Genomic DNA, 21,119 nt, shown 5'->3' with positions numbered 1-21,119 from the left:
TGCATTCTAGCCCTTGAGATGAAGGTTAATTAGGGTTAGGGTTAATTAATTTTTGGCCATGTACATGGGACACCAAAACCTCCACCATTCTTTGTTTCTCACCATTAAGAGCATAGGCTGATTTATCTTGCTTAAATTCAAAGTGAACGGCCTCTCACTTTCTCACATCAAACTACACTTGCCACATTGTCTTATTTTAAGTTGATAAACTAAGGTGAAAGACCCATTCCCATAGAACAGGGCCAGTATTGACATTTTTAATCTGAAATAATCTGAAGGTAGCTAATGCCAGATTGAGGTTTTAGGAGCAAAAGATTGTGTGAAGGAAATGGGTGAAGAAAATGTCTAGGAAAAGCTGAAAGAAACCAGATATGTCACTGATGCATTGAAGGACAGCATGAGGATGAAGATGCAGTGGTCCAGCCATTGCACTGCAGGAGGAATGAAGGATGTGCACAATAAGAACATGTAACCTATGGGGAGATGATAAATTTGATGTGGAATCATCAGCAGAAGAGTGGATCGAGGTGGATCGAGATAGATAACGAGCTGAAGAGATAACTGATGTAGAAAAAGAACAGTGTGTGGGAAAAGGAGGTAAGTTTGGAAAAAGTGAATCTGGTGTCAAAGGATTCTTGGCAAGTGAATTACTGGAGACGGAACTAAATGAACGTATAGCATACCTGCCCTTATTGGCGTCCTGCATGAAGACGTAGACAAGCTTTTTTCTTATGCTAGCATGAATCTAATTTCAGATGTTCATGGAATTGATGAGGTTTTCTGCAATGTATTGTGCAAAAATATTAAAGGGTCTATAAACATTAACAACTAACCTTAGTTGTATTGAAAGTTTGTTTAATACAGTTCACTTTTGTCTGCCTTCAGCTAGGTTGATGGCAAAAAGTGCAGACTGGGTCTGAGGTTTCTGAGAACAACCATTATTTTTCAGGAGATGACGTGCAATTTAAAACAGGAAGCTTCTGTTGCAGCTTCTGCATACTTGGCTAATCTTTACAGTGGAGGATTTCAGCTTTTTCATACTTTGTACATATTTAAAGAAGCCGAAGGTTTTTATTCAATCAAATTCAAATATAGAACCAGCACATCAATGAAGCTGCTACTGTGCAGCTTTCTAAATATTGGGTTGACTGCTTGTGCTTTTTAGTTATATCACTTACCAAGTGAAGGTATAAAAAAAGGCAACATACTGTGGATGCTGGAAGTCCTGAAATAAAAGCAGAAGATATTGGTAAAAAATTAACGGGTCAGGAATCATCTGTGGAGAGAAAACAGGGTTAATGGGCCTGGACATTTGCTCCTGAGGCATGGAGCTCAAGTTGGGAAATTGTCCCAGTTGTTTTGTTCAATATCAGACCCTCCAGCCCTCATCCCGCGCACCCCATCACCCCCCCCCCCCGCCCCACCCACTCACAATGCACCATTTAGGGCAGCACGGTAGCATAGTGGATAGCACAATTGCTTCACAGCTCCAGGGTCCCAGGTTCGATTCCGTCTTGGGTCACTGCCTGTGTGGAGTCTGCACATCCTCCCCGTGTGTGCGTGGGTTTCCTCCGGGTGCTCCGGTTTCCTCCCACAGTCCAAAGATGTGCAGGTTAGGTGGATTGGCCATGATAAATTGCCCTTTGTGTCCAAAATTGCCCTTAGTGTTGGGTGGGGCTACTGGGTTAAGGGGATAGGGTGGAGGTGTTGACCTTGGGTAGGGTGCTCTTTCCAAGAGCCGGTGCAGACTCGATGGGCCAAATGGCCTCCTTCTGCACTGTAAATTCTATTCTATTCTATTCATCCATGCCAGCATATCCTCTATCCTGAGCCCAGCCACCACCCTGTAGCCAAAGGATTGGTGAAGACAAATATTAGGTCCCTAACAATCTGAAACAGGGGAATTTATAATGGGGGACAAAGAAATGGCTCAACTAAAAATGTACTTTGGCTCTGTCTTCACAAATACGATACCAGAAATATTGGGGAATGCTGGGTTGTGAGAGGGAAGAACAGAAGGAAATCAATATTAGTAGAGAAATGGTATTGGGGAAATTGATGGGATTGAAGGTTGATAAAGCCCCAGGGCCTGGTCATCTACATCCCAGAGTACTCAAGGAAGTGGCTCTAGAAATAGTGGATGCACTGCTGGTCATCTTCCAAGATTCTATAGACTCTGGAACAGTTCCTACAGATTGGAGGGTAGCTAATGTAACCCACAATTTAAAAAGGGAGGTAGAGAGAAAACGGAGAATTATACACCAGTAAGCCTGACGTCGGTAGTGGGGAAAATTCTAGAATCCATTATTAAAGTTTTTATAGCAAAAATGGGTTTTGTTTGAACTCAGCACTGACCTCAAATGGCCCTACTGTTTCGTTTTCCACGGCGGGAGGGGGGGGGGGGGGGGGGGCTGTGGGTGGCTGTGGGTGAGGGACACCAGTAGGGCCCGCCCCATCACTTCAAAAACAGTGATGGGACAGAGTAGCATGGATTTATGAAGGGGAAATCATGCTTGACAAATCGACTGGGATTCTTCGAGGAAGTAACAAGTAGAGGTTACGACGGAGAGCCAGTGGGTGTGGTTTATTTGGACTTTCAGAATGCTTTCGACAAAGTCCCATATGATTAGCATGCAAAATTAAAGCGCATGGGATTAGGGATAGTGATTTGAGGTGGATAGAAAACTGGTCGGCAGACCTGAAGCAAAGTAGGAATTAACAGGTCTTTTTTCAACTGGCAGGCAGTGACTGGTGGGGTGGGGTATGACCGGGATTGGTGCTGGGACCCCAGCTTTTCACAGTATATATTAATGATTTAGATGAAGGAACTAAATGCAATATTTTCAAATTTGCGGGGCAGCACGGTGGCGGAGTGGTTAGCACTGCTGCATCACGGCGCCGAGGTCCCAGGTTTGATCCCGGCTCTGGGTCACTGTCGGTGTGGAGTTTGCACATTGTGGTGAACCACTGTATTATGGGATGTAAGGTAGGACCTGCACTACAGGTTCGCCGGTAGCCCCTGCCGGCTGGCTCCGCCCACTAAGATCTGTATAAATATGCGTGACCTCCAGTGCCCTGCCATTTCGCCAGCTGCAGCAGGAGGCCACGCATCTGACTGTAATAAAGCCACAGTTGTACCCAATCTGCGTCTTTGTGCAATTGATTGCGCATCAATTTATTGCAGTCAGATTTTTCTACAGAATGGATATCAGAATCAAACTCGATTGCCTGCAGCTGGATCCGCACTTGCCCGACGCCAGAAAAGCCTTTACTCACTGGCTAGCCTGTTTTGAGGCCTACATCAACGATCTGGACCCCACGCCAACGGAGTCTCAGAAGATAAACGTCCTGTACTCCAGACTGAGCTCCAGCGTGTTCCCGTTGATCCAAGATGCCTCGGATTACGCGAAAGCAATGGTACTCCTTAAAGAACACTATGCTCAAAAGACGAACACGCTCTTCGCCAGGCATGTACTCGCCACCCGCTCGCAACTCCCTGGTGAGTCCATCGAAGACTTCTGGCGTACCCTAATTCCACTCGTCCGGGACTGTGACTGTCAGGCCGTTACGGCCGCTGAACACTCTAATCTCCTAATGCACGATGCTTTTGTGACAGGGATTGCGTTGGGCTGCATCTGGGAACGATTACTGGAAGGGGCCACGTTCGAACTAGCGGAGACGAAAACCTTGGCGCTCTCCATGACGGTCGCATCCCGTAATGTACAGACTTATCCCTCCTGGACCCCGCCACCGACCTCCTCAGCTGGGGCCCTGCCTTCCCAATATGCCTGCGCCGCACACCGATCCGCGAACCCCGGGGGTCCCCGCTGCTACTTCTGTGGCCAGCAGAAGCACCCCCGTCAACACTGCCCAGCCCGCACTGCCGTTTGTAAATCCTGCAGTAAGAAGGGCCACTTCGCGGCTGTGTGCCAGGCCCGCGCAGTCGCTGCGATTGCGCCCGCTATCGCCCCCTCCCCCACGCCAAACGCACAATGGGAGCTGCCATCTTCTCCTCCCGGGGCCATGTGCGACCAATGGGCGCGCCATTTTGTCCTCCTTCGGCCACGTGCGGCCCATGGCGCCGCCATCTTGTCCCGATCCCGCAATGTGCGCACCATGGGCGCTGCCATTTTGTTCCCCACAGGTTCTCCGGACATCCCGAGATCGGAACCGCAAACGTTCGCCATCCGAAGCATTCGACGACTACCCGCAGCTCACTTCGATGATGCTGGACCATCGCGACGGTGAAAATCAACGGCCATGTGACCTTGTGCCTGCTGGACTCCGGGAGCACCGAAAGCTTTGTACACCCAGATACGGTAAGGCGCTGCTCCCTCGCGGTCCATCCTGCCAATTTAACCCACAATTTAAAAAGGGAGGTAGAGAGAAAACAGAGAATTATACACCAGTAAGCCTGACGTCGGATCCCACTCCGTCCCGATCCGAGGTTTCTGTACAGTCACCCTCACTGTCCAGGGCGTAGAATTTAGTAACTTCCGCCTCTATGTCCTTCGTAATCTCTACGCTGCACTCTTGTTGGGCCTGGACTTCCAGTGCAACCTCCAGAGCCTCACCCTCAAATTCGGCGGGCCCCTACCCCTCTTACTGTTTGCGACCTCGCGACCCTCAAGGTCGACCCCCCCTCCCTCTTTGCCAATCTAACTGCGGATTGCAAGCCCGTCGCCACCAGGAGCACACGGTACAGCACCCAGGACAAGACCTTCATCAGGTCCGAAGTCCAGCGGCTGCTTAAGGAGAGTATTATCGAGGCCAGCAACAACCCCTGAAGAGCCCAAGTGGTAGTGGTTAAAACTGGGGAGAAACACAGGATGGTCGTGGACTACAGCCAAACCCTCAGTCGGTACACGCAGCTCGACGCGTACCCCCTCCCACGCATATCTGATATGGTCAATCAGATTGCGCAGTACAGGGTCTTCTCAACAATTGATCTGAAATCCACCTACCACCAGCTCCCCATCCGGAAGTCGGACCGTCCATACACTGCGTTCGAGGCAGACGGTCGGTTCTATCACTTCCTTGGGGTCCCTTTCGGCGTCACAAACGGGGTCTCGGTCTTCCAAAGGGAAATGGACAGAATGGTCGACCAGTACGATTTGCGGGCCACCATTTCGTACTTAGATAATGTCACCATCTGCGGCCATGACCAGCAGGACCACGATGCCAACCTCGATAAATTTCTACGCACTGCCACTCTTCTCAACCTGACCTATAACAAAGAGAAGTGTGTGTTCAGCACGGCCCGGTTAGCCATTCTTGGCTATATAGTCCAAAACGGACTTCTCGGGCCCATCCCCGACCGCATGCGCCCCCTCATGGAGCTCCCCCTCCCCCACTGCCCCAACGCCCTCAATCGCTGCCTGGGGTTCTTTTCCTACTACACCCAGTGGGTCCCAAACTATGCGGACAAGGCCCGCCCACTCATTCAGTCCACCCAATTCCCCCTTGCGGCTGAGGCACAACACGCTTTCGCCCGCATCAGAGCAGACAGCGCCAAGGCCGGGATGCGCGCAGTGGACGAGTCACTGCCTTTTCAAGTAGAAAGCGACGCTTCAGACGTCGCCCTTGCCGCCACTCTAAACCAGGCAAGCAGACCCGTGGCATTCTTTTCCCGCATCCTTCATGCCTCTGAAATTCAACACTTATCCGTCGAAAAGGAGGCCCAAGCTATCGTTGAAGCTGTGCGGCATCGGCGGCATTACCTGGCCGGTAAGAGATTCACTCTCCTTATGGACCAACGGTCGGTAGCCTTCATGTTCAATAACACACAGCGGGGCAAGATCAAAAATGATAAAATCTTGCGGTGGAGAATCGAGCTCTCCACCTATAATTACGAGATTTTGTATCGCCCCGGCAAACTCAACGAGCCCCCAGACGCCCTCTCCTGAGGTACATGTGCCAGCGCACAAGTAGACCAACTCTGGGCCCTACACGACAGCCTTTGTCACCCGGGGGTCACTCGATTGTATCATCTGGTCAAAGCTCGCAATCTGCCCTACTCCGTCGAGGAAGTACGGACAATCATCAGGGACTGCCAGATGTGTGCGGAGTGCAAGCCGCACTTCTACCGGCCGGACCGTGCGCCCCTGGTGAAGGCTTCCCACCCCTTTGAACGCCTCAGCATGGATTTCAAAGGGCCTCTCCCCTCCACCGACTGTAACACGTACATTCTCAGTGTGGTCGATGAGTACTCCAGATTCCCCTTCGCCATCCCATGCCCCGATATGACGTCTGCCACCGTCATCAAGGCCCTCAACACCATCTTCGCTCTGTTCGGTTTCCCCACCTACATCCACAGTGACAGGGATCCTCATTCATGAGCAATGAGCTGCGTCCGTTCCTGCTCCGCAGGCGTATCGCCTCCAGCAGGACGACCAGCTACAACCCCCGGGGAAACGGGCAAGTAGAACGGGAGAATGGGATGGTTTTAAGGGCCGTCCAGCTGGCCCTACGGTCCAGGAACCTCCCAGCCTCTCGGTGGCAGGACGTCCTCCCTGACACTCTACACTCCATCCGGTCACTATTGTGCACCGCCACTAATACCACACCCCATGAATGTGTTTTTACCTTCCCCAGGAAGTCCACATCCGGGGTGTCGCTCCCGACTTGGCTCGCAGCTTCAGAACCGGTCCTTCTCCGTAGGCACGTCCGACTCCACAAGGCGGACCCCTTGATGGACAGGGTTTACCTGCTCCACACCAACCTTCAATATGCCTACGTGGAGTTCCCCGACGGCCGCCAAGATACTGTCTCACTCAGGGACCTGGCACCATCAGTGTTCCACCTCAACACACTCCCCCACCCATGCGCCCCCCCCCCCCACCAACATTGACCCCACCAGACCAACCCCTTCACCCCACTTCCCACACAAGAGGACGAAGAAGATTTCGGCAAGCTCCCGGAGTTCCCTGATGACTGGCCAATATCAGCACCGCCACCACCGCCATCGGTGCCACCTCCACCACCGACTTCGCCGCCACCGTTACGCCGCTCCCAACGAAGCACCAAAGCACCGGATCGGCTGAACCTTTGACGGACTCCAGACCGTCAACATGGACTTTTTTTCTTCCTTGTTTTCCCCATTCTTAACACTGTACATAATTGTACTATGTGTATATAGTTTCACATCACCCCTGCCGGACTCATTTTTAACAGGGGGTGAATGTGGTGAACCACTGGTATTATGGGATGTAAGGTAGGACCTGCACTACGGTTCGCCGGTAGCTCCTGCCGGCTGGCTCCGCCCACTAAGATCTGTATAAATATGTGTGACCTCCAGTGCCCTGCCATTTCACCAGCTGCAGCAGGAGGCCACGCATCTGACTGCAATAAAGCCACAGTTGTACCCAATCTGTGTCTTTGTGCAATTGATTGCGCATCACACATTCTCCCCGTGTTTGCTTGGGTTTCGCCCTCACAATACGAAGATGTGCAGGGTAGGTGGATTGGCCACACTAAATTGCCCCTTAATTGGAAAAAATAAATTGGGTACTCTAAATTTATATATATATATATTAAAAAATTTCCAAACTTGCAAATGATACAAAGTAGGGTGGGAGGGTAAACTGTGAGGAGGATGTAGAGATCCTTCAGTGTGATTTGGTCAATTTGAGTGAGAAAATGAATAGCAGATGCAGTATAATTTGGATAAATGCGAGGTTGGAAGGCAGTCTATTACCTGGCCACAAATTAGGAGAGGGGAATGTGCAATGAGACCTGGGTGTCCTCCTACACCACTCACTGAAGGTAAGCATGCAGATACAGCAGGTGGTAAAAACAAATGGTATGTTGGCCTTCATAGTGAGAGGATTTGAGTACAGGAGCAGGGATGTCTTGCTGCATTTATACAGGGCCTTGGTGAGGCCACAGCTGGAATATTGTGTGTGGTTTTGGTCTTATCTGAGGAAGGATGTTCTTGTTCTCGAGGGAGTGCAACAGACGCTTACCAGACTGATTCCTCGGGTGGCAGGACTTGTGCATGAAGAAAGTTTGACTCGGTTAGGATTGTATTCGTTGGAGTTCAGAAGAATGAGGAGGGATCCTATAGAAACCTATTCTCTCAGGACTAGACAGGGTAGATGCAAGAAGGATTTTCCCGATGGTGGGGGTGTCCAGAACCAGTCGCCAGTCTGTGGATTTGGGATAGATCATTTCTTCACCCAGAGAGTGCTGAGCCTGTGGGATTCGTTACCACAGAATGTAGTTGAGGCCAAAACATTGCATGTTTTCAAGAGGCGGTTAGATATAGCACTTGGGGTGAAGGGGCTCAAAGGATATGGGAGGGGGGAAAGGTGAGATTAGTCTATGGAGTTGGATGATCAGTCATGATCATAATGAATGGCAGAGCAGGCTTGAAGGACAGAATGGCCTCCTATTTTCTACGTTTCTTACACTCTCAATGCCAACTTGCCTCATATCCACCATGGGGAGACCTCGAGGAGCCATGTTGAGGTGAAATAAAATAGAGATATAAATATCAATCACAATAATGTGATTCTAATCTTTCACTATAATGAAAAAACTCCTACTCACGAAAGCATTTATAAAACTTTCAAAGCCCCTTAAGTACTTAAAAGCCTATCAAAATAAACAGACGTGCATTCATAACATCACATCAAAGGTAATCCTTTGTGAACTTACAACCCTCCTGCTGGGATAAGTATAGAACATAGAAAAATACAGCACAGAACAGGCCTTTCGGCCCACGATGTTGTGCCGAACCTTTGTCCTAGATTAATCATAGATTATCATAGAATTTACAGTGCAGAAGGAGGCCATTCGGCCCATTGAGTCTGCACCGGCTCTTGGAAAGAGCACCCTACCCAAGGTCAACACCTCCACCCAACACTAAGGGCAATTTTGGACACTAAGGGCAATTTATCATGGCCAATCCACCTAACCTGAACATCTTTAGGTATGTGTTGTGAAAAACAGCCAACCATTAATAATGATATATTGATAGACCCTGGACTATTATAACTGCTAAAATAGATTATTTTCAACACCCATTGACACATGCAGGCTATTTTTTAATTTTTAAAGTACTGGGGATTTAAAAACCTTCACAGCTTGAGTTCTACATACCTTATCTGCCCTTCATGAGCATTTACATCTCCTTAAATTCGTAACTCCTGCACTGTGGGTTAAGGCCCTTGCTATGGCAAAAATGGGTTTTGCTTGAACTCAGCACTGAGCTCAAATGGCCCTGCTGTTTGGTTTTCCACAGTGGGGGTTGTGGCTGTGGGTGAGGGACACCAGAAGGGCCCGCCCCATCACCAGCATCTCCTGCAAGACACAGAAGATACATGATTAGACTGGTGGGTGGAGCTGGTGTGGGGGTGAGGATAGTGTTTGGGAGTGGGGGTGGGGGGGGGGGGGGGAGAGGTGTTGACACATGTGTCACAGGGAACCTGGGGGTGGGGAGGGTGGGGGAAGAACAGAAAATGCACAGTGTTATACAGTCCAACACGTGCAGCCCAGGGGATGGGTAGCTGGTGGCTTCAGTGGCCAGGGCACTCTGCCATGGCGGCCAGGATGGGTGCTGGCATGTGGCGCAGGGTGGGGGTTTGGCCACCCACCGGGTTGGGAGGGGGTTGGTGCCAGGGGCACAGTGCTGCCTACTTACCCTGCCCTCTTGAGGCTGTGCAGTTTTTTTACTGCACAGCAGGCCAGTCCGGTCAGTGTTGCTGGTGGCACTTACTGCCTCTGCCACCTGCGCCCAGGCACAGTGAACGGCGGCGGCTGGCAGCCTCCTTCCCCGGCCGGGGTATAGGGTTGCCCGACTCTCTTCCGCAGGGCCAGGAGTGTCTCGAGCTTGGCGCCTATGAATCTCGGGACCGCTTTCCTTGCTGCCATCTTGTTGACTGGGATTGTGTGTGTGGGGTGTGAAGTGTGTATATGCAGCTGCAGCTTGTCGGCCTCCTGAGTGTCAATCGTGAATCCGGCACCGTTTCTCATTGGAATCGATTGTGCTCCATGTGGCTCCGATTTTGCTGTCATGGAAGACCACAAATCCTGCTCTGGCATCAACACTTAGACTCAGGAACGGAGAATCCTGGCCCATAGCTTTTTATTCCTATCATAATAGGTTGTTTTTGGAATGATGAAACTGTTTACTTGTTACGGTCATGTACCATGCAGATACTTGGGGCGAGATTCTCCGACCCCCCGCCGGGTCGGAGAATCGCCGGGGGCTGGTGTGAATCCCGCCCCCCCCGCCGGTTGCCGAATTCTCCGGCACCGGATATTCGGCGGGGGCGGGAATCGCGCCGCGCCGGTCGGCGGCCCCCCCCGCGATTCTCCGGCCCAGATGGGCCGAAGTCCTGCCGCTAAAATGCCTGTCCTGCCGGCGTAGATTAAACCACCTACCTTACCGGCGGGACAAGGTGGCGCGGGCGGGCTCCGGGGTCCTGGGGGGGGGGGGGGGCGATCTGGCCCCGGGGGGTGCCCCCACGGTGGCCTGGCCCGCGATCGGGGCCCACCGATCCGCGGGCTGGCCTGTGCCGTGGGGGCACTCTTTCCCTTCCACCTTCGCCACGGTCTCCACCATGGCGGAGGCGGAAGAGACTCCCTCCACTGCGCATGCGCGGGGATGCCGTCAGCGGCCGCTAACGCTCCCGCGCATGCGCTGCCCGTAGATGTCATTTCCGCGCCAGCTGGCGGGGCACCAAAGGCCTTTTCCGCCAGCTGGCGGGGCGGAAATTGGTCCGGCGCGGGCCTAGCCCCTTAAGGTTGGGGCTGGGCCCCCCAAGATGCGGAGCATTCCGCACCTTTGGGGCGGCGCGATGCCCGACTGATTTGCGCCGTTTTGGCGCCAGTCGGCGGACATCGCGCCGATACCGGAGAATTTCGCCCATGGTGTGGAATCTTACCAAAAATACAGGGTTGTCTCAGGCGAGAAAACCGGTGTGAAGCTCGCAAGCAGCACTGTCGACTTTTCTCGCCGCATTGAAATGAAGGGATAGCGCCTAAGAAAAATGGCAAGGCCAGGAATCCCAAGATTAGGGAGCCTTTTTTAAAGGATGCCCCAGTCTCTGATTTAAATAAAAGCCCCTCCCCACACAAGCATCGGGTCACCCCCTCCTCCCCTGGACTCTTCCCCCTCCACCACATATCAGGGAACCCCCCCCCCCACACACACACAAATGATGTTCCCCAGAGGGCCTGTCCCTGTGTGACGTCATGGGTGGGAGGATAGGGAGAGGGCGAATGTTATGGTGACGAGCCCTATAACCTTGTTTTAGGCCTCTCGTGAAATTTAGTGGTCATCAAAAGATTTGCACCCTCGGCCAATGTGGCCGTTAGATCATCGCCATAGAATTGAACCTGAAGCTACACTTTGAATTGTGTTTATCTCTGTACACTGCACTACACGAGAGTTTATAATTTTAAATTTATTTTCTTTCAGCGACTGGCAGCCATCCCTGTGTCTTCATTTGTCAGTGACCAGGACAAGAGTCAATTTGAGAAGTACATTCGCTTCTGCTTTATCAAGGTAAGTCTACTGATTTACACGTTGAGGGTGGAGGCATGATCTACTTACCAGCCCCGCTGCTGAGAATTCACAAAGCTGTACATGCACATCTCGATTATGTAAATTGTCATTCTAATCCCTCTTTTTTTTTTAAACAGCAAGATAGCACATTGGATTCGGCAGAGACCATTCTGAGGAACTGGAAATGAAAGCCATTGTTTCACTGAAGGAGCAGAATTCTACCTATCAACCTGTGTTGGCCTTAATACAGAAGTCTTCAACTCATTTTCTTTCCTCAAAACACTGAATTGAACAGGTCAAAGATTGCAAAAACCACCAGCCTGTTAAATATCATTTGGGCTTTGAGGTTTCACCTGGCAGTGATTTGAGATTAGCGCGATTTCTTAATATAGTAACACATATATCAGTGCTGAAATCCATATGGTACAGATCTGGCAAAGGTTCTCTCTATGAACAGAAAGCACTAGAATAAAAGTGGATTATCCAGATCTTGCTCAGGGTTTGGTTCTTTGCAGGATTCATCAAGTTGTGTTTTTGCTACTCTTAACTTGACGGTCCAATGATAGTACCACTCACTGCAGCAAAGGACTTGGAAAAGTGTTTGTTTTTACCCATAGTGTATTTCTTTAAAATGCAGCAGCAAAGCAGAAGAACGAAAGATAAAATTGTTCCATCCACAATTGTTTTGAGGGAGATGCTGCATTTTCTGATTACCAGTGAGAATCATTTGGCAATCATTTATAAAAGTTAATTTTGAGAAGGTTTTATTGACAAGTCTATTTGAAATGTATGTAGCATGCACGCTACACTACAGAGAAAGTGAAGGTGGGTTTTGGTGATATGGTTGTATTCTGTTTTCTGTGTACGTTTCTGTGTACATTTCTGAATGTATTAATATGGCTAATTAAAGTGAATTTCTGCTTTTGTTTGATCATATAATTTTTTACTACATTGCTCTCCTGGTCAGCCTCCTATCATCCATCCTCTTATCGACTCCATCAGTTCATTCAAAACTCAATTGCCATATCTTATCTGCTACAATCTCTGTTATTTAAACCCCGATGTTTAAAAATAAATTTGAAATTCTAGTGAAATAGTTGACGAGTTGACACAACAAGATTTCACATTTTAAGAATTTACTGTAACGGACTAAAAGCACCTGTGACTAAACACATTTTGTAGGCAACTTGTATACTTCAAATTACAGAACACAACTTTCTCATTTTACTTTCAACCTCCCCGTGTGCGCGTGGGTTTCCTCCGGGTGCTCCGGTTTCCTCCCACAGTCCAAGATGTGCAGGTTAGGTGGATTGGCCATGATAAATTGTCCTTAGTGTCCAAAATTGCCCTTAGTGTTGGGTGGGGTTATGGGGATTGGATGGAGGTGTTGACCTTTGGTTGGGTGCTCTTTCCAAGAGCCGGTGCAGACTCGATGGGCCGAATGGCCTCCTTCTGCACTGTAAATTCTATGATAATCAAAAAACCCACTCTCCACAGGTACACATTACATTTTCCCTTAAGTACTTTTCGATTTTCCTGTACCCAGTCTAAGGTAACTTTTAGCTCCTGAGTATTTCCTTCCATTCCTTTCCTTTCTTTTCCCTAACCTGGGGCGGGATTCTCCCCTACCCGGCGGGGCGGGGGGTCCCGGTGGGATGGAGTGGCGTGAACCACTCCGCCGTCGGGCCGCCCCAAAGGTGCGGATTTCTCCGCACCTTTAGGGGCCAAGCCCTCACTTTTAGGGGCTAGGCCCGCACCGGAGTGGTTGCCATCCCGCCAGCTGGCGTGGAAGGCCTTTGGCGCCACGCCAGCCGGGGCCGAAGGGACTCCGCTAGCCTGCGGAAGTCCGCGCATGCCCGGGAGCATTATTGGCTGCTGATGTCATCCCCGGGCGGGGGGGGGGGGGGGGGGTCACCTCCACGTCGGCCAGCGCGGAGACCTACACGGCTGACGCGGAGGGGAAAGAGTGCTCCCACGGCACAGACCCGCCATTGGATCGATGGGCCCTGATCGTGGGCCAGGCCACCGTGGGGGCACCCCCCAGGGCCAGATCGCCCCACGCCCCCTCCAGGATCCCGGAGCACACTCGTGCCGCCTGAACCGGCATTACAGCAGCGGGACTTCGGCCCATCACGGGCCGGGGAATCGCCCGGGGGGGGGGGCCCGCCCGCCGACCGGCGCGATTCCCGCCCCCGCCGAATCTCCGGTGCTGAAGAATTCGGCAGCCGGCAGGGGTGAGGTTCACGCCACCCCCCGCCGATTCTCGGACCCGGCGGGATGTCGGAGAATCCCGCTCCTGATAACAATCAACACCAAAATTGTCTTTCAGGTGAAGGATTCTCTTGCAGAATCTTTCATAACCTAGGTAGATCATCCAGCCTTTTTCAAGTCCTGGCAAAGTTGGTCTTTCCAATTCAAGCATAAGCTCTAGGCTGCATTCCTATGTGGTGAACCATTAAAACAAATGGGCTATCTCCTGTACCCTGACAGACTAACTGTGTCTGTCAGCTTCCGGGATATCTTCTCTTTCAAAACCCATCTCCGTGGCGACATAAAGCACATGGGTCTTATATCCAGGGTAGAAATGCTGATTATCCTTGGTATCCTAACTCTCTTTTTATCTTGGAAGTAAATTAACCATTCAAGGCATAACTGGTTATAATCTGATATTCTCAACATCTTCCAGTGGAAGCAGTCTTTAAATATTTTTAAGAAATCTCACAACACTTCTTTTGAAGGAGCAGCGCTCTGAAAGTTTGTGATTTCAAATAAACCTGTTGGATTTTAAGCTGGTGTTGTGAGACTTCTTACTGTGCCCACCCCAGTCCAGCACCGGCATCTCCACATCAAATATTTTTAAGGCAGGGGTAGATTGATTCTTGATAAGCAAGGGGATGAAAGGCTAGGTGGGAAATGTGAAGCTGGAGTTACAATCAGATGCGCCATGATCTTATGGAATGGTGGTGCAGGCTTGAGGGATGAAGTGGCCTATTCCTCTTCCTAATTCGTATGTATCTTCCTGGAATTTTGGAGATTATAGCAGTCAAACCATTGGAATCCTGCTACCATTGCCTCCCATTGTGAACACCTTGCACCTTTCCAGCAAACAATCTGAGCTTCCCTTTAAAACTTTAACAGCCTCGTTACCCAGATCTGCTGTCAGGCACACTTCAGAAGAGGTTGGATAACCCCGGTCATTTATCCTAAATTAAAGTCATAATCCCAAAATATAACCATTTTAGGAATATATCTAACACCAGGGGCTGGTTTAGCACAGGGCTAAAGAGCTGGCTTTTAAAGCAGACCAAGGCCGGCCAGCAGCACAGTTCAATTCCCCTACCAGCCTCCCCGAACAGGTGCCGGAATGTGGCAACTAGGGGCTTTTCACAGTAACTTCATTTGAAGCCTACTTGTGACAATAAGCGATTTTCATTTCATTGATACTGGAAGTCTGCAGAGGGATTTGGATAGGCTAAGTGAATGGGCTAGGGTCTGGCAGCTAGAATACAATGTTGACAAATATGAGGTTATCCATTTTGGTAGGAATAACAGCAAAAGGGATTATTATTTAAATAATAAAATATTAAAACATGTTGCTGTGCAGAGAGACCTGGGTGTGCTAGTGCATGAGTCGCAAAAAGTTGGTTTACAGGTGCAACAGGTGATTAAGAAGGCAAATGGAATTTTGTCCTTCATTGCTAGAGGGATGGAGTTTAAGACTAGGGAGGTTCTGCTGCAATTGTATAAGGTGTTAATGAGGCCACACCTGGAGTATTGTGTTCAGTTTTGGTCTCCTTACTTGAGAAAGGACGTACTGGCACTGGAGGGTGTGCAGAGGAGATTCACCAGGTTAATCCCAGAGCTGAAGGGGTTGGATTACGAGGAGAGGTTGAGTAGACTGGGACTGTACTCGTTGGAATTTAGAAGGATGAGGGGGATCTTATAGAAACATATAAGATTATGAAGGGAATAGATAGGATAGATGCGGGCAGGTTGTTTCCACTGGCGGGTGAAAGCAGAACTAGGGGGCATAGCCTCAAAATAAGGGGAAGTAGATTTAGGACTGAGTTTAGGAGGAACTTCTTCACCCAAAGGGTTGTGGATCTATGGAATTCCTTGCCCAGTGAAGCAGTAGAGGCTCCTTCATTAAATGTTTTTAAGATAAAGATAGATAGTTTTTTGAAGAATAAAGGGATTAAGGGTCGGAAAGTGGAGCTGAGTCCACAAAAGATCAGCCATGATCTCATTGAATGGTGGAGCAGGCTCGAGGGGCCAGATGGCCTACTCCTGCTCCTAGTTATATGTCCTGTGTGATGAGCAACCTAATCCTCACTGATCGAGCTTGACTCCCTGTTTCCCCACCCCATACCTCATATTTAAAAATTCTCATCCTTGCTTTTTTTTTCTCTCATGGGATGTGGGGGCCACAGGCCCGTCCCCAATTGTGCTCGAACTGAGTGGTATTTTAAGAGTCAACCACATTGCTGGAGATCTGGAGTCACATGTAGACTAGACCAGGCAAGGACAGCAGATTTCCTTCCCTAAAGGACATCAGTGAACCTGATGGGTTTTCACCACAATCGACAATGGTTTCATGTGTTTAATTCCTCCATGGCCTCACATCTCACTATCTTTACAACAACCAATTCTGCAACCCCTCACTCCCATGAACTCGCTATTCCTCTGAATCGGCTCCGATAATGTTTGCCCCTTCCATTCGCCCATCATTGACAACTGTAGTTTGAGCCACTTAGTCTCCTTGCCCTGGAATTCCGTCCCGAGAACCCTTTGCCTTTCCTCACTTCTTGTTTAAGACCCTCTTTGTCAAAAAGATGTTAAACTGTGCAAAACCTTGAGACATGGTTAACTATCTTAAAGGGACTATATGAATGAAAGTTATTGGGCGCGATTCTCTGAAATGGAGACAGAGTGTTTGCGCCATCGTGAACGCCGTCAAGGTTCACGATGGCGCAAAACGGCCCTTTTCCCGACCGATGTATGCGGCGCCGCCTTTATGCGGCGCCAAGGCCTGGCGCGCGGAAATGACGCGGCGCCGCATACATGACGCGGCCAGCGCCGCATAACTGGCGTCACCCGCGCTTGCGTGGTTGCCGTCCTCCCCGCAAGAGGTCCTCCTTCAGAGAGGCTGGCCCGACGATCGGTGGGCACCGATCGCGGGCCAGACCCCATTTGAGGCCCCCCTCCCGGTGCGGGATCCCCCCTCTCCCCCCCCTCCTTGCAGACCGCCCCCCCCCCCAACGTTCCCGCACTGTTCCCGCCGGCAGCGACCAGGTGTGGACGGCGCCAGGGGGAACCCGCCGTTTTGGGCAGGCCAGTCCATCCGGCACTGAGAATCGCGGGGGTACCGGTGAATCGCCATTTTGGCTGTCTCGGGCGATTCACTGGACCGCGCCGCGCAAAACGCGATTGTGCCGATCTGGCCGCTTCCGTGAATCGCGGGAGGGCGTCAGACCGGCGACGCGGGAACATTTGGCGACTCAGGCGATTCTCTGAAACGGAGCGGGAGCAGGGAATCTTGCCCAATGTTTTGTAAAAGATGGGCATACGTTACAATTTGGTGAATTCAGCAGTTAAGTGGCGTATGGGTGCATAAATGATGCACTGTTTCTGTCCCATGTTGTTAAACTCACAACCAATGAATCAGATCAAAGCTCTGCAGTCCTCACACATCTTGGGCGAATAATGAAGGAACTAACAGAAGAAAGGATATAGGAAATTGGAGCAGTGGGCCAGACCAGACTGCTCCGCCATTCATTATGATTGTGGCTGATCTACTTTCCCACATATGATGGGTAGAGAAGGGGATTGTGGGGAAATAACATGCAGGACCCCCCCCCCCCCCCCCACCCCGGTGACGGCTTTTCCACTTTGAGGACAAAAGCGTAACACTTGATGCTACAATCAGAAAATACTGGAAAATATTTTGCAAATCAGGCAATATCAGTGGAAGGAGAAATAGTAACCAATTTGGCACTGCAGTCATACCCATCTTTAACTGAGCCCCCTCACTGCGGTCCCTGTTTGAGATGTTTTAGTACAGTGTGGACAAACGATTATTTTATTAACAGGAGCCTCCCTTCATTTTTTGTTATAACTAACGTGCAGAAACATGGGGAGCATCTCCAGACTCCCCCACCGCTGAACTGAAAAACTCAAGGCAATACCACACCTTGCATTGAAACTTTTTAACTCTACTTTTATTGTCTCCTTTTATCTTTGTCACAGTTTTCACACATGTTCCACACACAAGTCATAACTCCAAGGCCCTAACATGAGCAATTTAGGAACATGGAAACAGGAAGTAGGCCTTTTTGCCCTTTGAGCCTGTTCTGCCTCCATTGATACGGTTGATCTGCTATCCAACTCCATATATCTGCCATTGTCCCATATAACTTTATCTTTGGCCAACAGTAATTCATCAAACTCGGATTTAAGATTAACAATTCATTTTGCATCAATTACCATTTGCAGATGGTGTTCCAAATTTCTACCACCTTTTGTTCGTATAAGTATTTCCTAAATTCACTCCCGAGAGAAAGCAAAGTCCTAGAAATCTGAAATAGAGAGAAAATGGTGGAAATAGTCAGCATCTGTGGAGAGCAATCTTTCATCAGAACAGGGAAAAGTTAGAAAAGTAAACAAGTGAAATGTGACGAGTGGAAAAGATACAAAAAGGAAGATTTGTCATTGGGTTGAATACAGGAAGAATTTAATAGCCATGGGATCAGTGCCACAGAGCCAAAGGGAGTGGTAATAGGACAAATAAGGAAAGCAAAAGATGGGCGGGATTATTGTGGTAGTGAGTGGGAATTACGGCAAGCTTACCGGCGCTCAGCCCAACGAGGCCGGCAACGCAATTCAATGCTAATTGGTTCACTTAACAAGGCCTCATGGGCTTCTTGCCGTAAATGACTGATGATTCGCCGGGACCGCGCTTGCCAGCCTCCTGCTAATATGGGCGGGATTCTCCGACTCTCAGTCGGGTCGGAGAATCGCCGGGAGCTGGCGTGAATCCCACCCCCACCGGTTCCTGAATTTTCCGGCACCGGATATTCGGCGGGGGCGGGAATAGGGCCGCACCGGTCGGCGGGTCCCCCCCGGGGAGTGTCCGGCCGGCGATGGGCCGAAGTCCCGCTGCTGTCATGCCTGTCCCACCGGCGAGAATCAAACCACCTCACTTACCGGCGGGACTCGCCGGCGCGGGCGGACTCCGGGATCCTGGGGGGGGCGCGGGCCGATCTGGCCCCGGGGGGTGCCCCCACGGTGGCCTGGCCCGGGATCGGGGCCCACCGATCCGCAGGCGGGCTTGTGCGATGGGGGCACATTTTCCCTCCGCCTCGGCCACAGCCTCCGCGATGGCCGACGCGTGAGAGACACCCCCCGGGGATGACATCAGCCGCTGACGCTCCGGCGCATGCGCGGACCTCCGCCGCTCGGCGAAGTCCTTTCGGCCCCGGCTGGCATGGTGCCAAAGTCCTTCCACGCCATCCGGTGGAGCGGAAACCACTCCGGCAGGGGCCTAGCCCCTCACGGTGAGTGCTTCGCACCTTTGGGGTGGCCCGACGCCTGAGTGGTTCACACCACTCCATCCCGCCGGGACTCTCCGCCCCGCCGGGTAGGGTAGAATCCCGGCCCAGGTTCGAGCAGCACAAGGTGCACTTGCGCAGCCAACCCCAGTCAGCTCGCAATAATGGCACCTGGGACGAGGTGGCAGCAGCCGTCAGCTCGGGGAGTGTGACCAGGAAGACTGGCCTTCAGTGCCTGAAAAGGGTCAACAACCTACACCAGGCAGCACGACTGAATAGACACCAATGCCCCCCCCCCTCCCCCAAGGGAGCATCCACCCTCGCAAACCCCCAGCCCCTCCCCCCCCCCCCCCCATCAACCCCCTCAAACCCGCCTTCACACCCCTCACCAACGACAGTGAACCACGCCCTCTCTGTGTCTCCTCAGGATAAGCTCTCCCACTATCAGCAGGAGAGGGCCCAGATTGGTGGTGAGGTGCCGGACATCAGACTCCTCACCTCCTTTCAGGAGTGGGCCCAGGAGGTGACTGGTGTGGCCGAGGATAGGGCGGTCAACCACGCGGAGGCTGGCGGACGCCGCAGAGGTGAGGAATCACTTGGCTCCACCCGGGGGACCTGTCAAACATGAGTACCGATTGCCTTAGTGACTGACCCATCCCTTCCACTGACCACATGCCCATTCTCTCACACAGCCGACAGAGCCAGCCCATCCCGAACGTCCTCTCCTGATTCCGAGGAGAATACCTCGGAGGGGAGCTTCGAGGATGCACTGTTATAGTTGCAGCACAGCTGTCATCCCCACCCTCCACCAGCACAGATACACACACTTCGGTGGGACATGTTAGTGGTCGGGCATCTGAGGCACAATCTGGTGAGCACCACACCGCTGATGATGCACATCTGGTGGAGGCAGGAACCGCCAGATGAGACAGTAGTCGGATCTCAGGACCGAGCTGGGTCCCAGCTCAATGCTGAGCCTCTGAAGGTGGATTACCTGGAGCTGATGGAGACGATAGAGAACGGCCAGGACGTTCAGAGGGAGATATCAGCGTCGCTCCAGCAGATCCATAGCTGATTGGAGGATTCCAAGAGGCTACGGGCGCAGCAGATGGCGCAGGCAATGAGTGGCATTGAGGCCAACACTGCTAGGGTGGCGACCGCAGTGGAGGGCTTGGTGCACGACGTTGGCACCATGAGTGAAAACGTCCAAGGCGTTGCGCAGTTGGTGACGGCCATGGCTGAGGGCCTCAGCAGAATGACTGCCTCTCTGGGGATGTCACCCAGCACCAGACTGCCTTGATGAAGTTCTGAGGGACATGACCCGCTCTCAGACGGGCATGGCCGAGGGGCTGCGGAGCTTGTCCCAGTCTCAGGTGGGCATGGCTGAGGCACTGCAGAGCATGTCCCAGTCACTCAGGAGCATCGCCAAGGGCATTAACACCATGGCGCAGACATTAGGGAACCACCAGGGCTGGCAGAGCCACATGGTGCAGGGGCAGCCAGGGCTTGAACCAGCTGCCTCCCCACCCCAAGGTGGACCCCAGGGCCGTATGGGTACTGACCGGGACGAGGGGCACTGAGTGTCAACCTGCACCCGTCCAATGTAATGGCGAGGGTGGGCACCAGTTCCCCCGAGTTCCACCCATCTGATGAGGCCTCGTGTCGAGGTCAGCACACAGGACAGGGCAGCACAGCTGTGCATGTGCCGCCGACAAATGAACCGGGGCCCTCCGGCCCCAGAGGACGCCGCCAGGGGCATCGAGGGCCACAGGATGAGGTAGGCAGCTGGCTGCCTCCACCTCAGATGTGAATCCTGGGAAAACAGCTAGCCATACTGGGGTAGAACTAGGAGGGCCAGGCACGTTGAGGATCACTGAGGACAGTGGCCTCGTTTTTGGCCGCTCCCGCTATTCACTGGCCTCGTTACGCTTGAGCGAGAGCACAACAAGGTTGGAGAATCGTGCCTGGTGTCTTTAGAGGAGGTGTGAATGGCAGAATGATGAACAGCACTAGTCTGAAAGCAAAAGGGGAAAACAAAAATGAAACCAAAACCTGCCAAG

The 21,119-nt window shown here is 51.5% G+C and overlaps 1 protein-coding gene across 1 annotated transcript in view; it reads left to right on the top strand.

Moving 5' to 3' along the window:
- Positions 1–12,436, top strand: part of LOC140426100 (kynurenine--oxoglutarate transaminase 3-like) — a 102,398-nt gene extending 89,962 nt beyond the window's left edge. Inside the window, exons 13-14 of the mRNA XM_072510455.1 lie at positions 11,426–11,512; positions 11,650–12,436. Coding sequence (XP_072366556.1) covers positions 11,426–11,512; positions 11,650–11,700 — 138 coding nt within the window. The 3' untranslated portion in view covers positions 11,701–12,436. The remainder of the gene's footprint in view (positions 1–11,425; positions 11,513–11,649) is intronic.
- The last annotated feature ends 8,683 nt before the right edge of the window (positions 12,437–21,119 follow it).

Source organism: Scyliorhinus torazame, chromosome 7 (genome assembly GCF_047496885.1).
Source record: "Scyliorhinus torazame isolate Kashiwa2021f chromosome 7, sScyTor2.1, whole genome shotgun sequence".
Taxonomy (NCBI): Eukaryota; Metazoa; Chordata; class Chondrichthyes; order Carcharhiniformes; family Scyliorhinidae; genus Scyliorhinus; species Scyliorhinus torazame.
This window is presented reverse-complemented; position numbering and strand designations above follow the sequence as displayed.